Source organism: Notamacropus eugenii, chromosome 6 (genome assembly GCF_028372415.1).
Source record: "Notamacropus eugenii isolate mMacEug1 chromosome 6, mMacEug1.pri_v2, whole genome shotgun sequence".
Taxonomy (NCBI): domain Eukaryota; kingdom Metazoa; phylum Chordata; class Mammalia; order Diprotodontia; family Macropodidae; genus Notamacropus; species Notamacropus eugenii.
The window spans coordinates 135,701,403-135,721,952 of NC_092877.1; the positions used below are offsets into that span (position 1 = coordinate 135,701,403).

Consider the following 20,550-nt stretch of genomic DNA (forward strand, 5'->3'; position numbering starts at 1 on the left):
CAAAAAGACTTTATAAAAAAAATTTGTTTAAAGATCTACCTGATTCCACAGTCTCAGTTTCAACTTCTTGCTCTTCTGCCACATCTTGGATCATGTAAGTCTCATCATCATAGACTAGAACCTGGGCTGCATAGCCCTGGTCTAATCTGGCACTTGGAACTGGCTCCACAATCACTGCTGGATATTTGGAAACTTGTTCACCTTCCTAAAAGAGCAAATTTTTTTCTAAATGAAACTTATTGTCCACAAACTCTGAATTCAATTACAAATTCCTATGTACTCGAGATGTACATTTTTGTATATACTACATATTAATTTTTTTAAAAAATAAGCAATTTAACTAGATCATCTGATTTTTATGTCTCACAAGTGGGTGGAAAAGGTTTTATTTAGGATTGAAATTAGAAATCAAAACCAATTCAGAATATGAAGTCCTTAAGAATCTGTATACTAATAATATTGATCAGTGGCAACAACAACAACGAAAAAAACACTTTGTGAGTACCTTCTTGTGGGAAGCAAGAACATAAATCAGTTTTATAAACTTTAAAAGACCTTCCCAAAAGCTGGGTTAGATTCGCAGCTAAATCAGGGCATGGTGTAGTGGGGAAGAACACTGACAGGATTTAGAAACAGCAGAAGACCAGGGATTAAATGAATCCTTGTTTGGACAAGTCATTTCACATCTTTGGACCTTGGTTTCCTTCTCTGTAAAATGAAGAGGCTGGATTGGATGATGGCCAAGATCCCCTTCCAACTCTAAAATTCTATGTTCCTAAGAGGATCTCCCTACCTATCTTACTTCACTGCTTAGGTCAGCTGCTAAAGCAATTGCTGAAAAGCAGTGTGGGAAAAGGGAACTGACCTCTACTCCTTAGCAGCTATAAGAACGATAAAATGTTAACAGCAAGAGAGGGACTGGTGACTGACCTTCCTTCCATCTGTACCCAAAGACCAGTCTCATTGTGTTCAAAAGTTCTATCATATCCACCAAAAGGTGAATTTTTCAGCCACAGCAACTTTTGGAAGACCATTTATTAAATTATAATAGGGCTGTGATCTGTGTCAGTGGAGGAAGTATCCAAACCAAAAAGAATCATGGATTGATCAACTGTGTCAAAATCTAAATTTTTATACAGAAAAACTGACTATATTTTGGAACATAATATATACACTATGGGAGGCTAAGTTGAGTTAACTCAACTAACTCAGACCTAAATCTAATAGTCTCCAATTCAAGGACACATTCAGAAAGTCTGCAGCTAAGCTGTGAGACCTTCACCAAGCCACACCCTAAGAGTCTCGACTCCTCATTGGCAAGTACGTGTATGGAGGGAGGGTGGAGAGGACAGGTTGTCACCGAATGATCTTTAAAGTCCTTTCTACCTCTATAATTTTGCTATGTTGCAGAAGAACAGGAGATAAAGATATGGAAGAAACCAAACTATCAATAACTCAGAATACTACAAGTTTAATTCTTTTAGAGACTACCAACTGACACTTTATTCACTGATTACATTTAAATTTAAACTTTATACACACTGTACTGATGACTACATTGACGATTATTATTGAATTATAAATATTTGAAGAGAAGAAAAAAGTAACAGAAAAATCTAGTTTGTCACCAGTTTACACCAGTATAACTCATGAGGCAGTCAGTGGCGTCATTCCTGAAGTCAGGAAGGCCCGAGCTCAAACTCAGCCTTAGATACATATTAGATGTGTGACCCTCAGTAAATCACTTAACCTCTGTTTGCCTCAGTTTCCCCAACTATCAAATGGGAATAAAAATAGCACCTATCTCACAGGGCAGTTGTGAGGACCTAATGAGATAGTATTTGTAAAAAGTGCTTAGCACAATGCCTGGCACATAGTAGGCACTATAAAAATGCTTATTCCCCCTATGAATTAAAATTTATATAAAATCATACTATTACATACCTAAGTCTCAATGAAAGTTAATTCTAAAATAACATATTTATGATACTTAATGACTCTAATTTTATAATTTTTAAATGTCTTTATAATTGTCCTATGAAAGTCCAAACCAATATCTGTTTAAAATTATTAACTTAACAGTTACCTCCTATTCTCAAAATCACATTTCACTGTTGCTTCTTTCATCTCAATTTTTAATTCCATGTATACTATCCTTCTACAAAAATGTTATGATGCCCCATGACACCATTAAAGAGATACAGTATTAAAAAGAACATAGCCTTAAAATCTTTAGATCTAAGTTCATTTCAAGTTCTGGTTCATCTCCTTATTGGCTGTGTAATAGTGGGTCAGTCACTAACCTCTCTGAACCTCAGGTTCCTCAAATATAAAATAGGGATCATTAACACTTGCCTGGACTGTTAGGAGGATAAAATCAAATGAGATAATATATGAGAAGAGCTTTGCAAACGACAAAGTACCATAAGCTATTATTATACTGTTGCACTGTACTTTTGTTGTCCACAATTTAAAAGGAAATGAGGACATATATTATCATATCTCATGTACAGGACATTCTGCATGAGAAAAATTGTGCAACATGTTCTTATTATTTAAGAATTACCACGAATTTCTACATAATAAAATGTAAATGCAATTTAAATGGAACACAGTGAATTCCAAACCTCTTGATTTTCTATTCCACTGCTGGAAAGCTCCAAAACAGAACCCCCATTGTCAACCACTGCAGATGTCATTATGCGTTCCCTGGGGAAGCTTCGAGGGCTGATATTAATATATACAAAGGTTCATGGATAGTTGCCAATGCTGCTTATCTGTGATATCAAATTTTACTTTCAATGAGAGACATGGAGTTTGGTACATCAGAAATCCACTCTTCTGAAGATGGTTAACCAAGGAGTCTAAAAAAATTGGAAAAATTAAGAAACAGTTATAAACAAAATTTAAAAAAAATTCTAAGTACTTAAATATTTTGAAATGCTGTTTCAGTTTTTACTTTTTTCAACTATGAAAAGGTGCTAAGTTTACTACATCCCTATGTCAAAAGAGGGCACTAATGAGCATATTCATACTTAGAAATCTACCATTTATAAAGGTGATGACATATAAGAAATTAAGAAATAAATAAAACCTTTATCCCTTTATAGAAGTTATATTTTCCTTCAAAAAGTATTCAAGTAGTATATTCAACATATTTTCATATAACGAAAATTGTCTGACAGTCATCCTGGTCTGGGAATGATGTGTCTTTACCATCTTGTATAACAAAACAGTCCATTTTTTAGTTTTCTATACCATTCCTTTTATTCTCTTTAAAGTAGTCAAAAGTAATGTACAAGATGTTACTACAAAATGGTAAGATAAATTTGCATGAGTAGTTTATGATGCAGTCTCATGGTTAAACAAGGCACACCACACACTATATTTTACTACAAAATGAACTGATTTAATTAAGCTGTTTACATACTGGACTTCTATATGGAGTCATTGAAAACAATTATAATTTAAAGTATCTGTGATATCTTCTGAATTATCATACCACTGTCTCCCTCAAATATTTTTGCTCCTCTGTTTCAAAAAGGTTTCAAAATAACTCAAACTTTCTTCTTATTGAATCTATAAAAGCAATTAGAAGGACCTTGATTTATGCAAAAGACTAGCCCTAAAAAATTTTAGGTCAACTGATTTTTAAAATTTAATTTCCCAGAGTCAAAGGATAATGAACAGGAAGTTTTCAAAAGAAGAAATTACAGTTATCAACAATCACACAAAAATAGAAAAACTCAAATTAAAGCAACTTTGAGGTTATGCCCCACCCCATTAGACTGGCAAAGCTGACAAGAGAAAAAAATGATATATGTTGGAAAGGGTTGTGGGGAGAAAGGGTAAACTGTACTGTGCAACTATGAACTCGTCCAGACATTCTGGAAATCAATTTGGAACTATGCCCACAAAACTTATGAAACTGTCATACCCTCTAACCCAACCCAGTTATACTACTATTAAGCCCCACGAGTACCTCTACTAAAAAAAGAAGAAAAAAAAGTGAAAGAGGAAAAGGATCTATTAGTACAAAAATTTTTATTGTACTTCTTTTTATGGTAGCCAAAAATTGGAAACTAAGGGGTGTCCTCTTATTGGAAAATGGATAAACAAATTGTGTAATATGTAGTGTATACATAGTATGAATGTGATGGAATACTACTGTCCCATAAGAAATGGGACAGTTTCATAAGAAACTGGGAAGACCTCTAAGAACTGATGCAGAGTAAAATAAACAGAACTAGGAAATCGATGTATACAATGTTAACATAACAAAAAAATAGCTCTCAAAGACGGATCTTTGATTAACAAAAATAATAAACCATAAATCCAAAAGAATGATTAAGTAATAATATTCAGAGTAAAGAAGAATTCAGAAAAATCATGAACTTAATAATGTAGTAAGAGACATACCTCTCTGGGTGTGGCCAATGCTAGAATATGTCTTATAAGATTATGTTTTCTATCTATTGAGGGCTTTATTTTTTTCCTTAGGAGAATTGGATGGAACAATTAAATAAAAGAAAATAAAAAGTGTCTTTGGAGAGGCATATGAGAGAAACTTGAGGCTGGAAAGACAAATCAATAAAAATTATTTAACAAAAAATGTGATGCAAAAACAAATGGCATAAATAAAGATAAAATTTTAAAAGAAATTTAGTTTCCCACATACATAGTCTCACTTCAGAGCTACATTTCCTAGGGAAAAAAGAGTTGGTACACTAAAAATTATAATCTGTAGCAAACTTTTTAAAACATGATATAAAAAGCCACACTGTACAGCCTCGAGGTGAAGCAACACAGAATCCTATCATTTTCGAGAAAGAAAAAAAGAGAAATCTAAAAGGATACTTTCATTCTACTGCCTAAGTTCATTTAATGCTTCCTTCCAGTCTCTCTGCTTGATCAATGAAAAATGGAAAAAGAAGTCATATGTTCAATGCTAGGGAAAAATTTTAATAAAAACTGGAAGTCTATCAGACTGGCGTTCACTATTATAACAAAGGGTACATCATCACCCATTCTCTCCTCTTTTACACCAGTCTCTGATGGAAAGATGATCCCTCTGCTTGCCAAGACCAACCCCCTTGTTCAGTCATCTATTCTCTTTGATCTCCTCCATTTCCCTATTCCCCAGCACATAACATCCGTCCCACCCTAACTCTTTTCACTCTCTCCCTTTCTACTGATTCCTTCCATGTTGCCTACATATGGATTTAGCACTCTGAGTGAATTTACTGTGAAACACTTCTGGAAAGTCATGGGTTAAAAAAGTGCTTAAGATGAAAAAGCAGGAATGAGTGGTGAGGTATGCCAGTAGAGGGAGTACTCACAATGAAGAAATCACAAATGACTATGAAGAGCTCAGAGAAACTTAGAAAGAATCACTTAAGACTAAAGAATGAAGAAAGCAGAACCAATCAGAACAATATACACAATGACAGCAGTGGAAATGAAGACAAACACTCAGTTACAAAAATAGGATGCAGAACACCGTGCCTAAATCCCTAAAGTAAAAGCACTCATCCTCTCCATTAACAAACGGAACAGAACAGAAGTAGAAAGTAGCACGAACGCAACCATGGTATCAGGGGACTCTAGCTTTTTTCAGGAATATGATTTATAAGAGGTATTTCTTGGAATGTAAATGGTTCAAAACTAAAAATATATGTTATTAAGGGACTAGGGCGCTAATGAAATATGAAATACTTCCACAAACCACTCCTAAAGGCCTCCTCCACCCCTTGAGTTCTGGAACACCTTCACATTCACACTCACACAGGGCTTTGTGTGCTCCTGCTGTACAAGGACCAAACAGCAAAAGTGGGAGAGGCTCATAAGCAGAAGGTACAGTACTATAGGACTTTTTTCTCAAGTAAGGGCAGTTTATAAAACAGTCTAAAAGTTGTGATGTGTCAGTGGAATAAACCACACAAATGAAATCATGAATCCTTCATGAGGCAGTCAGTATCTTCAACAGAAATACTAAGGTTTGCTTTAGAACTCTGAGATGATGTCAAATGAAGACGAAATTTAAGAAAGCAGTTTTGAAGCTTTAGAGAACTGAGGAATAATACCCATCTCCATGGATTTCTAGAAAACGTAGAGGAATCTGTCTGCCTTTGAGCCTGGGAGAGGATGTCAACGCAAACGAGACCTGTGATTTCATGGGCAAAATTCAGCTATTTAAAAACAGGGTGGCACTTTCTCAACACCTGTCTTAGAGAGCTCACTGGAGCACTGAGAGGTTGTAAACTGCCAAAGACATAAAGCCAGTATTTATCAGTGAGCAGGACTAGAACCCAGGTCTTCCTGACTCCAGGTCAGTTTTTGATCTACTACACAAAGCTGCTTCACTTTTGTACAACACTCACAAGTTAACAAAGAATTTTCCTCACAACTCTGAGATAAATTGTGTATTCTTTATCCTTATTCCAAAATTGTAGAAAATGAGGCTTAGAGAGCATTGAGTGATTTGTGTAAGGTCCTAAATTCATCAAATATCAAACCCAGGACCCTAAATCATGTCTCCCCAATTCTAGAGCAGTCTAAGAATGAATACGAGAGGTTATGCCCAAGATGCAGCTCTGAGAGTCATCGGGGGCAGTGAAGGTATGACATCTTTTGGCTTCATTCAAGTCACTGATAAAATTTAGAATGGAATAGATCAAAGGAAAGACCCCTAAAGATTGCCATTAAGATCTTCCCATACTTCCAAGCTGACAATGATTTATTAATCACTACACTTTGGATCTGGTCATTTATTCACTTCCAAGTGCTCTTAGAGGCAACTAGGTGGCACAGTAGATGAAGTGTTGGGCCTGGAATCAAGATCTGAGGTCATATACAGCCTCAAATACTTCTTTCTACAAGTCACTTAACTCCTGTCTGCCTCAGTTTCCTCAGCTGCAAAATGGGGATGATAATAGCACGTATCTCCTGAGGTTGTAAGGATGCAATGAGCTAATTGTAGAGCACTTAGCAGTGCCTAGTACACAGCACATGCCTAATAAATGTTTATTCTTTTTCTTCCCTACACTTTCAAATACACGTTTGAACAAATATAGATGTTTCCTCCCTTGCAAAATCTCCGGGTCTGAAGCTACTGTTCTAGCGTTTTCTCTAATTTATTTATGCTTCTTACCTTACCTTCTACGAGCATGGATTAAACCTCTATCAGGTACAGAGGACAGTACTAGGTATTGGAAGAAACACGAAGCTAAGAGCTCTCAAAAAGTTTATGGTCAAATGTAATGTTAATATAAGGTTAAATGGTGGGAGATGGGGGGGGGGGGAGAGAAGAGTTAAAGATCTTCCCTGCCCATTAATAGGCCTCAGATACTTTTTGGTCATTTCTAATGAGGCACAGGGTAACAAGGGTCATGCCCTCAAGCTCTGAAAAGTGTATATATACTCTGAGGTGAGGTTTTGCTTTGGGGCTTATTTTTTTGGAAAAAGGTTTCTGTTCCAGATGAGACTCTGGGCAGCTGTTTTAAGGAGCCCTCTGGCTTTAAAATCCAGATACTGGTGCTTCTCTCTCCGGCAATGATATATGTACTGTCTATGGTCAGACAGCTGGAAGCCCTGTCTGTTGGTCTTTCTGTTTGTAACTTCTGCTTGTAATTTCTATTTGCATTTTCTCTGAAGTTCAGGGTGCTGACTTCTTCCCCTGAACTAAGTGAATGAAATATGTACTTGATTAAAGTAGATTACTGACCCCTTAAAAGTTGCTTTCCTTTTAGAAAAGCAGATCTAAGAACCTGTACAACAGACCCTCCCCCTGTGTATGTCTGGGTCCTTGCTGCTACACCAAATGGATGAACATTAGGCAAAAATACATTATATAATGCATTTATAAAGTTTTTATAAAGCTGGAAAACAAAAATGATATTCAAATTCTGTGGAAAAAAGAAAAACATCAGATCAAGAAAGCCTTCCTATAAAACTCAGCATTTGAATTATGTTTTAATTAGTGAAAAGAATTCAACAGGCAAAAAGTGAGAGGGAAGACTCTATAGGCATGGCTAAAAGTGAGAGGAAAGGGGTGAAGGCTGAAAAATACCAGGTAATTCAGCATAGTAGAAAGAGCTCTATATGTGGAAGTCAGAAGATCTGGGCTTAATTCCTGATGCAATACTTACTATGTAACTATGAACATAAGTCTATTAAACTTGCTGTTTCTGTATCCTCTTTGTTCAAATGTGGGATAATAATGCTAGATCTACTCACCTCCTTACCATTGTTCAGGAAAGTTTTGTAAACCTTAAAAGTACAATATGAGAGACATCATGGTGTAATAGATACAGTTCTGACTTTTAATCAGGAAGACCTGAGGTAAAATCCTACATGTGGCATTCAATTTCTACGTGAGCCTGGGTGAGTTGTGAGTTGTTTAACTTCTCTGGGACTAAGAAAAGGACAAGACTAAAGAGTATCTACTGTCCATTCCAGCTTCAAATCTATGCACCTATAATCTTACATAGATGGGAATTACTATTACTAATAAACACAGCGTACAGAATACAAAATATATCCAAGAAAGGAAGGGTGCCTCTAGATTGTGCATGTCCTTAAATTTTAGGTAATAATGAGCTACTGAAGATTTTTCAGCAGAGGAGCATGACCAAATGCTGAGGAAAATTATTACATTAGTAGAATGAAACATAGCTGAACTTCTTCCCCCTTGGAGTAGCCTGTACCCTCTGCTTCCACTTCCTTTTCTCTTAATATCAATCAAAGCCTGTTTTCCTCCTACCTTTCTGACCATTCCTTCAAAGCCTTTGCTGACTCCTTTCTCTCCTAAATATGAGCATTACCTAAGACTTGGTTCTCAACTCTCTGTTGTTCTCTCTTTTCCCTGAAGTCTCTTATACTCCTCCAACTTCAACTATCATTTCTAAGCAGATTCCAGTCTCAAATCTTTATCTACAAACTCTGACTCTCTCCTCATCTTGTCTCCCCATCTATAAAACAATTACAGTTAAGGATTCTTGCCATCACCTTAAAATTTGAAAAAAATTCTCCAAATTTCATACCTCTCTACTCAAAACCTCACAGACTTCATTAATTCTCCTCTTACACTCTCTTATCTAATCAAATTTATAGAATATGCATTACATGGAATTTCAGTAATTATCAACTACAGCCCCTTGTGCTATGCAAAAATTCTCTACACAACATCCCTAACAAGTGGCCATCTAGATTCCACCTAAATATTACGAATGACAAGGAACTCACTACCTCAAAAGATAATTCATTCCATTTCAAACAATACTACTGCAAATTTCTTCCTTAGGTTGAACTTAACCTGCCTCCTGAAACCACTAACCCTAGTTCTTGCCTCGAAGTCACGATGAATAAATCTAATCCCTACTCCATATAAGGGCCTCTCAAATATTTGAAAATAGTTATCATGTTTTATGAACAACATAATAAATTTTAAAGCCAAACTTTCTAATTATACAGGTAAAAATGTAATAAACTAAAATAGTCCTCCATCACAAAGACTTATACAAGTCGAAGAGGAAATAAAAATTGCCATGAAGCTTCATAAAGTTGAGCTAAAAGCACCTAAAATTCCTTCCAATTATAAATAAAACTTACAATAAACAATGATATCCACGTTAAGCACAGAACAGTGTTAAATTCAGAATAAAACTGATTTTTAAAAAATTTTTAAAGTCATGTGATATGTATCATTAATACTAAGCTTTTCTTTTAATTTTTAATTTTACTGCAAGGGTTCCAAAAGTAGTTTTGTCTAAAGTGAAGTGTTTTCAAAAAGATAGTTTGGCTTTTAAAAGAGTTAGGCTTTTAAACTTACTGTTTTGTTCATAAATAAAACAAGATAACTATTTTCAAATACTTAAAGGGCACTTACGTGGAATAGGAATTACTTTCCATTAGGGGAAGCATCATGTACTCATCATATAAATGCACTCCTCCTCTTCTGGGCTTCACAGGTACTTACTATGTCACCAGAGGGCAAATGAGTAGTGTCTCCCTTGGTTACATAGGTAGCTCTGAGGGGTTGAGGACTTTCTAGTACTGTCACTCAGAAATCCCCAAATGGTATGCTTCCTACTGACAGCCTGGACAATCATCTTTTAGAAAGGGGTACTTAACTAAGCAGGTTCTGCAGGGGCAGTTGATACAAAAAAAATCCTCCCCAAAAGTCTGAAACACTCTCCCACAATTATATACACAGTCTATAGGGCAAGCTGGCTCCAGTTTAGAGCACATCTAGCCAAAGGGTTCCTCACAGCCCCTAGTTACTCAAGTCCTTTTTTCTCTTCATGGAATATTCATGAAGTTACCCTCAGATGTAGCTCTCAGATGAGTTCTAAGGGTTGGTGCCTTTCCTAAATTGTTTCCAGTATGTCTCAGGCATCTCCCTCAGCTCTTAATACAGACTCTGCTCTCCACCACTGCTATTGCCCCCATAAGAATAAATCTTAAATTCCTAAGGTTAATGGGTCAGTTGGAGGGTAGTAATTCCCCAATCACCATTAGAATGTAGGTCTGTCTAATGCTCTAAGAAATGTTCTAGCTAGAATGCTTGATTCTATGCTTATTTGCTTAACTATGATATTGTAAGTCTAGAGATATATTTGACTCCTGTAACCAACGTATCTCAATAGATTTCCTTTGTCTTCACTACTATGCTTTTGATCAGTAGAATCAATTAAGTGTTTACTTAACTTTGAATTTACTCACACAATTACACTTTTGATTGATTCAATATGTCTAAGCCTTCCAGAATTACAAAAATTGAGAGAGGTATAGAAATACTGCCCCACCCCCACATAAGTATAAAATATATTCAAAAGTCAAGGTAATGGGGAAGGAGAAAACCTAATACCTGGGAAAGGGGAAGATATCAAAATATGCCTCATGTAGGAGAGGGTACTTAAACTGAGCTTGGAAGAAGGCCAGGAATTCTAAGAGACGGAAATGCATTCTAGGCTTGGTGAACAATCTCTACAAAGGCAGGGAAACAAGAAATGAAATGCCCAGCATGGAAAACAAATAGAACAGTTTGATTAGAATATAGGGTTTGGAAAGGGAATATGAAATAACCTGGAATGGTAGGCTGGAGTCAAACTGGAAAGGGCCTTGGGTGCTCAGAGAGCCAATGGAGCTTTTTTGAGCAGGAGACATGGTCAGGCCTGGAAAGAATTTTTTTTAAGGTGGTGCTCTCAATATAAATAGAAAATTTAGGAAGAGGGAATAGGTTGGGGGAGAGGATGAAGTGGGAAGGAATGGCTGAATTCTGTTTAAGATATGTTAACTTTGAGATGTCTATATAGGGCATCCAGATTAAGATGTTAAATAGACATTGGAGATGAGGGACAAGATCTCAGAAGAGAATCAAGGGCTAACTACAAATATTTGGAAATCATTTGCATAAAGATGATAACAGAATGAGATCATCTAGAGAGTTTGACTAGAAAAATAAAGAGGACCCAAGACAAATTCTTGAGATGCATCTACAGGTGGGGTATGGATGATGACCCAGTAAAGGAAAATGTGAAGGAGTAGCCAAAAAGGTAGAAGAAAAACCAGAAGTATCAGTGTCAAATGCTATAGCGAGGTCAAGAATCATAAGGACTGTGAAAAGGACACTGGATTTAGAAATTATGAGATTATAGATAACTTGGGAGACAGCAGTTTCAGTGGAGGGTTGAGGTTGGAAACCACATTATTCACTCATAGCAGAGGTAAAGAGAGCCAACAGAAAAAAGCAAAGGCGGTGATCAGGACAGCTGTCTCTGGGAATAAATCTGCAAAATGGAGGAGAAACAGAGAATGACTTAAAGGGATGGTAGAGTCTAGTTAAGTTTTTTTAAGGATTAGAGAGATTTTGCTGTGTCTATAGACAGTAAGGAGAAAGTCATCAAAAAAGGGAAGACTGAAAATACAAACAAAAAAAAGCCACAATCTCAGCCCCTGAAACCAATTCAGAACAGTAAGTCTGAACTCAAGACTATTCTTCCTTTAAAATATCTCCATAAAGCTCTCCCCTCCTTTCCTATTGCTGCCACTCTATGCACTAGCTTCCTAGGTTACAGGGGCTGACTCTCACCATTTTGTAGGAACAGCATGTTAGAATTAAAGATTGTATACTATGATAGAATATTCCTTAATGTTAGGATTTCAATATATAAATTTTGTTACATGTTGAGGACAAAATATTTCCTTACATCTCTCAAATAAAAATGGAACAATGACCATATACACATACTTGATTTTCACATAAGTTTTCAGGAATTTATATAATGTGTAAAGTGAACTCAGGCTTTAATGTCCTCTTTTCTGTCCAACCCAGCTTTAATGTATGGATTCAACTTCATACTGCATTCATATTTCAGTGGAAATCCAAGAGATGAAGAAGGAAACAGATATGTTAACAAGAATCAAGCTTGAAAAGGATAGAAGTTATCCAAAGAGAAGAAACCAGGAAAAGGCACATCAAATAGCTGGGAAAAGAACAACATCCTAATCTGATATTACTTAAAGTCAGGATTTATGATTCTCAACTTAGCTTTTCTTATTTGAAGAAATAAAGGAACAATCCCTTTGCAGCAGGATATACATTCTCCCCATCTGTTTTTATCCTGAGGTTCTCTCTTCTTCACACAGGAGGAGAGCAGGAAGCCTGATAGTTTGTGTGTGGTATTAAGAAGAATCCTACCACTGAACAATGCAAAAATAAAAAGCAGACTGGAGGCCAGGGGTGTTGGAATCATACCTAGTACACACCACAACCCAGAACTTCAGAACACTGCTTTGATAAGCAGTAAAAACACAATGGAGAGGAAGGGGAACAGAGGAGGTGGGAAGGGCCAGGAAAAAATACAGTAAAGAACTAGGGCTTAGTTGGCTTAAAGAAGTCTCTAGCCCAAGTAAATATTGCGTGTAGAATTTAAGGGGGCAGAGGGAGGGGGTCTAGATCTGTGATTTCACTGGCAAAAAATTTGCTGTAAAATGTCAGCACTGGCAATTTTAACAACACAATTAGTTAACTGTATAAAACTTTGAATTTTGGGGCAGCTAAGTGACACAATGGATAGAGCACAAAGTCTAGAGTCAGGAAGTCCTGAGTTCAAATCTGGCCTCAGACACACTTACTACCTGTGTGACCCAGGCCAAGTCACGTAACCCTATTTGCCTCAGTTTCCTTGTCTGTAAAATGAGCTAGAGAAGGAAATGGCAAACCAGTCCAGTATCTTTGCCAATAAAACCCCAAATGGGTCATAAAAAGTCAAACACAACTGAAAAAACCGAACAACTCTGAATTTGCCACAGTCCTTTCTCTAGTTGTCCTCTTATCCATATCGGGGTCTTTTTTATCTATTGTCTCAATTCCCAAATACTACCTACTAGCATCTACACTTTTGATATTTTAAAACATAATGCCTGAGCTACAGTTATATTAAAAAAAAAAAATGGCCTCAACATGAGAACTTCTTTTGCTTAACATGCACATATTTGTTATAAGGGGTTTTTTCCTCCTCAAAAAAGGGAGAGGGGCTGCCCAGAAATAAAGCAGGAGAAAAAAAAGGCTCACTGAAACATTTTTAATTCAAAGAACAGAAGACCAGAAAGAATCCAAAACTAACAGAGCAGTGTTTAAAGTTACATGCTGACTTTGTTATATGTTTAAAAAAAAAAGTAAAGCTGCATATAGGAGAGTTTTCAGTTTCATGCACAATATTCACATTCACACACACACACACATACACTTCATTTGGTGTTTTTTAGTGTTTAAACTTCATAATTTTTTTAAAAAAATTTTAAAGAAAAATAAATGTATCAAATATTGACCCCTTTTCAGGAAAGGTGCTATATAAATCCAATAAATAATATTCTGAGGTTTAAATTCCTTTTTAAAAAATCTCTTTATTGACTTTACAAATTGTTAGTTCCAACTATTCTGCCTTCTTCGGATTTAGGGATCTTTTAAGAGAAACTAATCCAGTGCCTTCAAAAGGGCACCTAAAGGAACTAATGAAAAGAAATGCTAGGGAAGGTGGCCTAGCCCTACCAGATCTCAAATTGTACTATAAGGCAGTAACCATCAAAACCACTTGGTACTACCTAAGAAACACAGGGGTAGGCCAGTGGAATAGGTTAGGTACTCAAGACACAGTAGTCAATCAGTATAGCAATTTACTGTTTGAGAAACCCAAGGACCCCAGCTTCTGGGATAAGAACTCACCGTTTGACAAAAATTGCTGGTGGAAGCTGGGCATAGACCAACACCTAACAGTATACACAAGAATAAAGTCCAAACAGATACATGTTCTAGGTATAAAGACTGATACTATAAACAAATTAGGGGAGCAAGGATTAGTATATTTGTCTGATTTACAGAGAATGGAGAAATTTTTGACCCAACACGAGAGAGAATATTATGAAGTGCAAAATGGATCATTTTGATTACATTAAATTGGAAAAGTTTTTGCACAAGCAAACCCAATTCAACCAAAATTAGGAGGGAAGCCAAAAACTGGGAAAGAATTTTTGCAACTACTATCTGTGATAAAAGCCTCATTTCTAAAATACATAGAGAACTGAGTTAAATGTACAAGAATACAAGTCATTCCCCAATTGATAAATGGTCAAAAGATATTTAAAGTTATCTACAGTCATATGAAAAAATGCTCTAAATCACTACTGATTAGAGAGATGCAAATCAAAACAACTCTGGGGTACCACATCACACCTATCAGATTGGCTAACATGACAAAACAGGAAGATGATCAATGCTGGACAAGATGTGGGAGAGTCGGAACACTAATTCATTGTTGGTGGAGCTATGAGTTGATCCAATCATTCTGGAGAGCAATTTGGAACTATACCCAAAGGGCTACAAAAATGTGCATACCCTTTGACCCAGCAATATCACTTCTAGGACCGTATCCCAAAGAGATCATAAAAATGGGAAAGGGTCCCACATGAACAAAAATATTTATAGCAGCTCTCTTTGTGGTGGTCAAAAATTGGAAATAAGGGGATGCCCATCAATTGGGGAATGGCTGAACAAGTTGTCGTATATGAATGTAATGGAATACTATTGTGCTATAAGAAATGATGAGCAGGAAGACTTCAGAGAAGTACGGAAGGACTTATATGATCTGATGCTAAGTGAAAAGAGCAGAACCAGAAGAATTTTATACACAGCAACAACCACAGTGTATGAGGAATTTCTGTGGCAGGTTTAGTCTTTCACAGCAATGCAGGGACCTAAAAAATTCCCAATGGATTCTTGAGGCAAAATGCCTTCCACACTCAGAGAAAAGAACTATGGAACTGGATCGCAGACAGAAACAGATCATTTTCTTTTGTATTATGTTTTGTTTTATGGTTTATCCCATTCATGTTAATTCTTCTATGCAATGTAATTACAGTCAAAATGTATTTAATAGGAAAGTATGTGTAGAACCTATATAAGATTGTACGCAGTCTTGGGGAGGGAGTGGGGAGAGAGGAGCGAAAGACAGGAGGGAGGGGAAAAAATCTAAGATACATGGAAGTGATTGTAGAAAACTGAAAACAAAAAAAATAAATTACAACTTCTAAAAAAAAAAAGGGTACCTAAATAATCTATGTTGGAAATACAGTTTATTCTAGTAGCTTGAGTAAAAGCCTGAGTTTTTCCTTCTTGGAGAACTGAAAGGTTGGGCCCCAGTAAATAAATTCATGGGAATGAGAATTAAGTGAAAAACAACTTGCATTTAATGAACACAAAAAATAAAAAGGACTAAAAACAATCAACTAGGAAATTAATGAACAAAAACTAAGCACTGCCTATCAATCGATAGCCCTAGGTTATACTTGGTCTATTGTTGTAGCCCTCCATTTCCTAAGAAGACCATGCCATCAGAGAAAAAATGACATGACTTGCACCAGGCTTTGTTGTGAGAGAGAGAGAGGGCTATACAGGTCATCAGCCTCACTTCTCCTCCAGAGCCATCTGAATCCAGTGACCTGATATTCATCAGGATGACTGGAGATGACCCAGGATGCACTGGGAGACCTTGGCCCCTGGAGGCCAAGGCCTATTCAGGTACTAACTTAGGATGAGGTAATGCCCATTCAGTGAATAGGCCTGTTTAAGAAGTAGTCAGGAGATGGCCCCTTTAATGAGGCAAAGAAAAATAACTAAATCAAGCTGGAAGGGAAATAGCAACAGTTACTATTGATAATCACTCTTAAGCCAGGAGGGTACAGAAAACAGTCCTTAAGTGGAGCTTGGACAGGGGCCTAGTGTTGGCCTAGCCCAATCTATGGGCTTCAAAATGCAGTAAGTTTAAGGTTTTGGGGAAGGGGAGGGGAGGGGAGGGAAGGACCTTGCCAGTCTAAATGGAATAATGAATACTTATTCTTAATTTCTACAAAGAATTCACAACTAGTTAGAACAACAATCAGAATAAGAATATATCAACATGCTCAGGTAAATCCTTAACAATTTTATTTCACCTTTACAATTACAAATTAGAAGTAGAAAACAACTTATTTTAAACTGAGATGCCTCCTGAATTAATTCTAGGAATGTGCCAAGAGGAAGCTACCAAGAACAGCATGGGAACACAAACAGGAGGCAAGAAAACGTGACTTATCACAAAGGAAATGAGCAAACAGTTCACAGGAGTTAGTCATGGCTTCTTGCTATTACCCAAAGCACATACTTGACGTTATAAAAATCCTAGATATACAAAACAGTTAACAACCACTGATCCTTTTTATCCTTCTACTCTACTCTTCTCTCATTTGCTTCCCACCTCCAAAAAAGAGGGGGAGGGGGATACATCAAATTGGCAGAGATGACAAAAAAGGAAAAATAACAATCATTGGAAGGGCTGTCAAAGAACAGGTACACCAATGTATTGCTGGTGGAGCTGTGAAATTGTCCAGCTATTCTAGAAAGCAACTTGTGACTCCCCCAAAATTGATAAACTTTGTGAAAACTTTGTATATCCTTTGACCCAGCATAATATCACTATTAGGTGAATACATCAAAGAGAACAAAACAGAAGAAAAGGATCTCTATGTACAAAAATATTTATAACAGCACTTTTTTATTGTAACAAACTAGAACCAAAGCAGGTATCCATCAAATAGGGAATGGCTAAAAAATTCAACAGAATATTATAGTGTTGTAAGAAATAGGTAGAATGACATTCTCAGAGAAAGCCAAGAAGACTTGTATATAAAAAAATTGATAGAGAAGTGAAGAAGAGTGCACAAAATTAGGCAAACAATCTACATACAAAGACCACAATAATGTAAGAGAAAACAATTACAACTCTGATCAATACTGTAAACTCAGAGGAATGATGATAAAGTATTAAGGATAGCCTCATGTAGAATGAGACTTACATTTTCAAGCAGAGTGTGTGGATTTTTGCTTAAATATACTCATATTTGTTTCAAGGGAGGAGTTGGTGGGTAGCAATACACAGAAAAAGAAAGAAAGGGGAATCAATAAAAGATTTCTAAAATTCCACAGGGCAACAGATGGAAGTTCAGAAGGGAACTGCCAAATATGACATTTTTGCTACTATTTTATTCAATTTAATACGTTGTTTAAAAAAAATGTATATAAAAAAGGGAACTAGAGTCAAAAAATTGCAAAGTAAAAAAACAATTTAAAAATTCATTAGTTAGTGAATGGCTAATGTGTGATATTAGGACAGCTAGGTGGTACACTGGATAGAGCACCAGTACAGGAGTCAGGAGGACCTGAGTTCAAGTCTCACCTCAGACACTTGACACTCATTAGCCGTGTGACCTTGGGCAAGTCACTTAACCCCAATTGCCTCATCCTGGGTCATCTCCAGTCATGCTGATGAATATCTGGTCACTGGATTCAGATGGCTCTGGAGGAAAAGTGAGGCTGGTGACCTACACAGCCCTCCCTCACTCAAAACAAAGTCAAGTGTAAGTCATGTCATTATTTCTCTGATGGCATGGTCTTCATCAGCAATGAAGGACAAACACACACAATGTGTGGTATTATAATGGTATGAGGGAAATAAAGACTACACCTGTGGTTTCACTGGTACAGGGAACTCTCTACCCATGCAGATTTGCACCTTCCCTCCAAGTCTTAGCAAGGTGCCTAAGCCCTGAGACGTTCAGAGGTGGGACTTGAACCCAGATCTTCCTCACTGACTTTGAAACCAACTCTCCACTACACCAAATCACATCTATAATGGTACTAAAAATGAAAACTATGAGGAATTTATATAAACATTTTCAAAAGACACAGTTATGTGAAACCAGACTGTCAAAGTCTAAACCAAAGGATAAGCGTTAGCGGGGGTAGAGAGCTGGGCCTGAAGTAAGGAAGACCTGAGTTCCAATCCTGCCTCAGACACTAACCCTGAACAAGCTGGCATAAAATAGGGATCATAATAACACCTCTCTGGGATAGCTGCTATAAAGATCAAATGAGACAAATGTAAAGCTCTTGCAGGTTTTTCAAGGTTTCTTAAACCACTACATAAATACTAGCTCTCACTAAATGAAAACGTAACAATATCAGACAGCAGGGTACAGGGAAAGGGGCACACTGAGTGGATCTAAACACATATACTGAAGATGACTAGCACCTCTCTGCGTCTCAGCTTCTGTGATGAAGTGGCTAGTCTAGAGAGCCCTTAAAGATCCCTTCCAGCTCTGTGATCCTGTGTTACTAACGGAGCAGCTTGGATACATTGTGGACATGTCATGTACATAAGATTCATCTTCAGTACAAATAACTGTGTGTGCTTGTGTGGTTTTGTTGGTTAAAGTAAGTCTTTTCTAAAAAGAAATAATTAGTCTTTCGATGGGGAAAAAGTTCCCAGTCATAGTCACTGATTGTCACAAGGATTATTTCAATAATAGAACCTACCTCCCAGGATTGTTGTGATAAAATGAGATACAGTTTAAACAATTTGTGAAACACTTTTGCAAATCTTAAAGATAAATACCATAATTATTATTTCTCCTTTCCCAAGATGGACTTTAATATATCTTTATTAAGCACTAAATTCAAATAAAGAGGGAACAGGAAGATGTGAATCAGCAAGAAAAAAAGGGAAGGAAAATCTATTAAGGTAATGTCTGTATAACAGTTCAAATCAAGTGAATTTTTTTTTACTTATTTAATGTTGATACAAAAATAGGATCAGAATCCTTGGGACACAAAAGAGGATTTAAATCCATTACAGACTAGATCTACTTACCTCATACTTAATTATATACCTATTAACACAACCCAATAGTCACTCTTTTCCATTCAACATATTTAAAACTGACCAAAAAAATCATCTCTGACCAATCAATAACTAGACAATTTTACTGAATTTGAAAACCAAAACATAGATAAATCATTTTTGTGAAGTCATGGTCTTTTCATCAACACACACCATGTATTTATTATATTTACAAGAACTCTAATTTTTTTAAACATTTCTGAATCCTGAACACTCTCATTTGGAATTCAGAAAAACATAGGGAAAATAAAGGGAAAACCAAATAAGCAAGTGGTACAAGTTTACATTTCAGGTTCTTAATGAAAACTTTGTTAAGGAGCTCCCTCCCCTGCAAGTCACTGTCCTCAGAAATGTCCTTTCCTATGCAATATCCCCATCCTCAACACTCTAGTTTCACAGGCACTGCATGGTCTGACAGGCAGCAGCTGTTATGCTTAATGTTGGTAAGTTTATAGTTAGCATTAGTTAACAATCAAAAGATCTTCACCTAAATGCTTTTATTAGAATCCACTTATTATCAATAAGCATTTATTAAGTGCCAACTATGTGCCAGTCACTGATCTAAGTATTAGTGATACAAAGACAACAATTTTAGTTTCTGTTATCAAAAGAACTTACATTCTACTAAGGGGATACAATGTTAACCAATAAAATCAAAATATACAAAAGAAATTTATGGGAGTTTCAAGGGGGGCACTAACTAGGAGAATAATAAAATGTATCTTTTCAGAAATAACATAGGATCAGAGGTTTGATGAGGGTTTGGGGTTCCAAGAGAGAAGAATTGAGTACTGGGAGCATTCCAACCACAAAGGTAAACCATGATAAAGAAACAGAAGCAGGGGATAGAATGTCATTTATGGGAAACAGAAAATAGGACAAACTGGTCATAGCCATAGTGCATGAGGGTGAATAAAGTGTAATCATTCTGGAAAGACAGGGTAGAGTCAGATTTTGAAAAGTTTTAAATGCTAATCAAAGATACATGTATTTTATCCTAAAGACAATGAGGAGCCACTAAAGCTTCCTAAGCAGGAATGATATGGTCACATCTGGCTTTAAGGATATCACTAGCAGCTCTGTGGAAGATCATAGGTTCATATCTCCACAGCTAGAAGGGACCTTCAAAATGCTATCATATAGTCCAACTCCTTCATTTTAAAAATGAAGAATCTCAGGACTATGGAAAATAAGTGTCTTACTTGCTCAAGGTCATACAGGTAAGGATCAGTGGAAGCATTTGAACCCAAGTCCTAAGGCTCCTGGGGCAACACAG

General features: G+C 36.5%; 1 protein-coding gene across 5 annotated transcripts in view; it reads right to left on the reverse strand.

The window, feature by feature from the left end:
- The window catches only part of ELF2 (E74 like ETS transcription factor 2), an 82,814-nt gene that overhangs the window by 53,952 nt on the left and 8,312 nt on the right, over positions 1–20,550 (reverse strand). For 3 of the 5 annotated variants that reach the window (XM_072621059.1, XM_072621057.1, XM_072621058.1), the window contains exons 2-3: positions 2,628–2,864; positions 40–205 (exon numbers count right to left, since the gene is read on the reverse strand). The exons of 1 other annotated variant lie outside the window; for it this stretch is intronic. In XM_072621059.1, coding sequence (XP_072477160.1) covers positions 40–205; positions 2,628–2,699 — 238 coding nt within the window. In that variant the 5' untranslated portion in view covers positions 2,700–2,864. Of the gene's footprint in view, positions 1–39; positions 206–2,627; positions 2,865–20,550 lie in introns of those variants that run through there. One more of the 5 variants, XM_072621062.1, reaches the window with a different exon arrangement.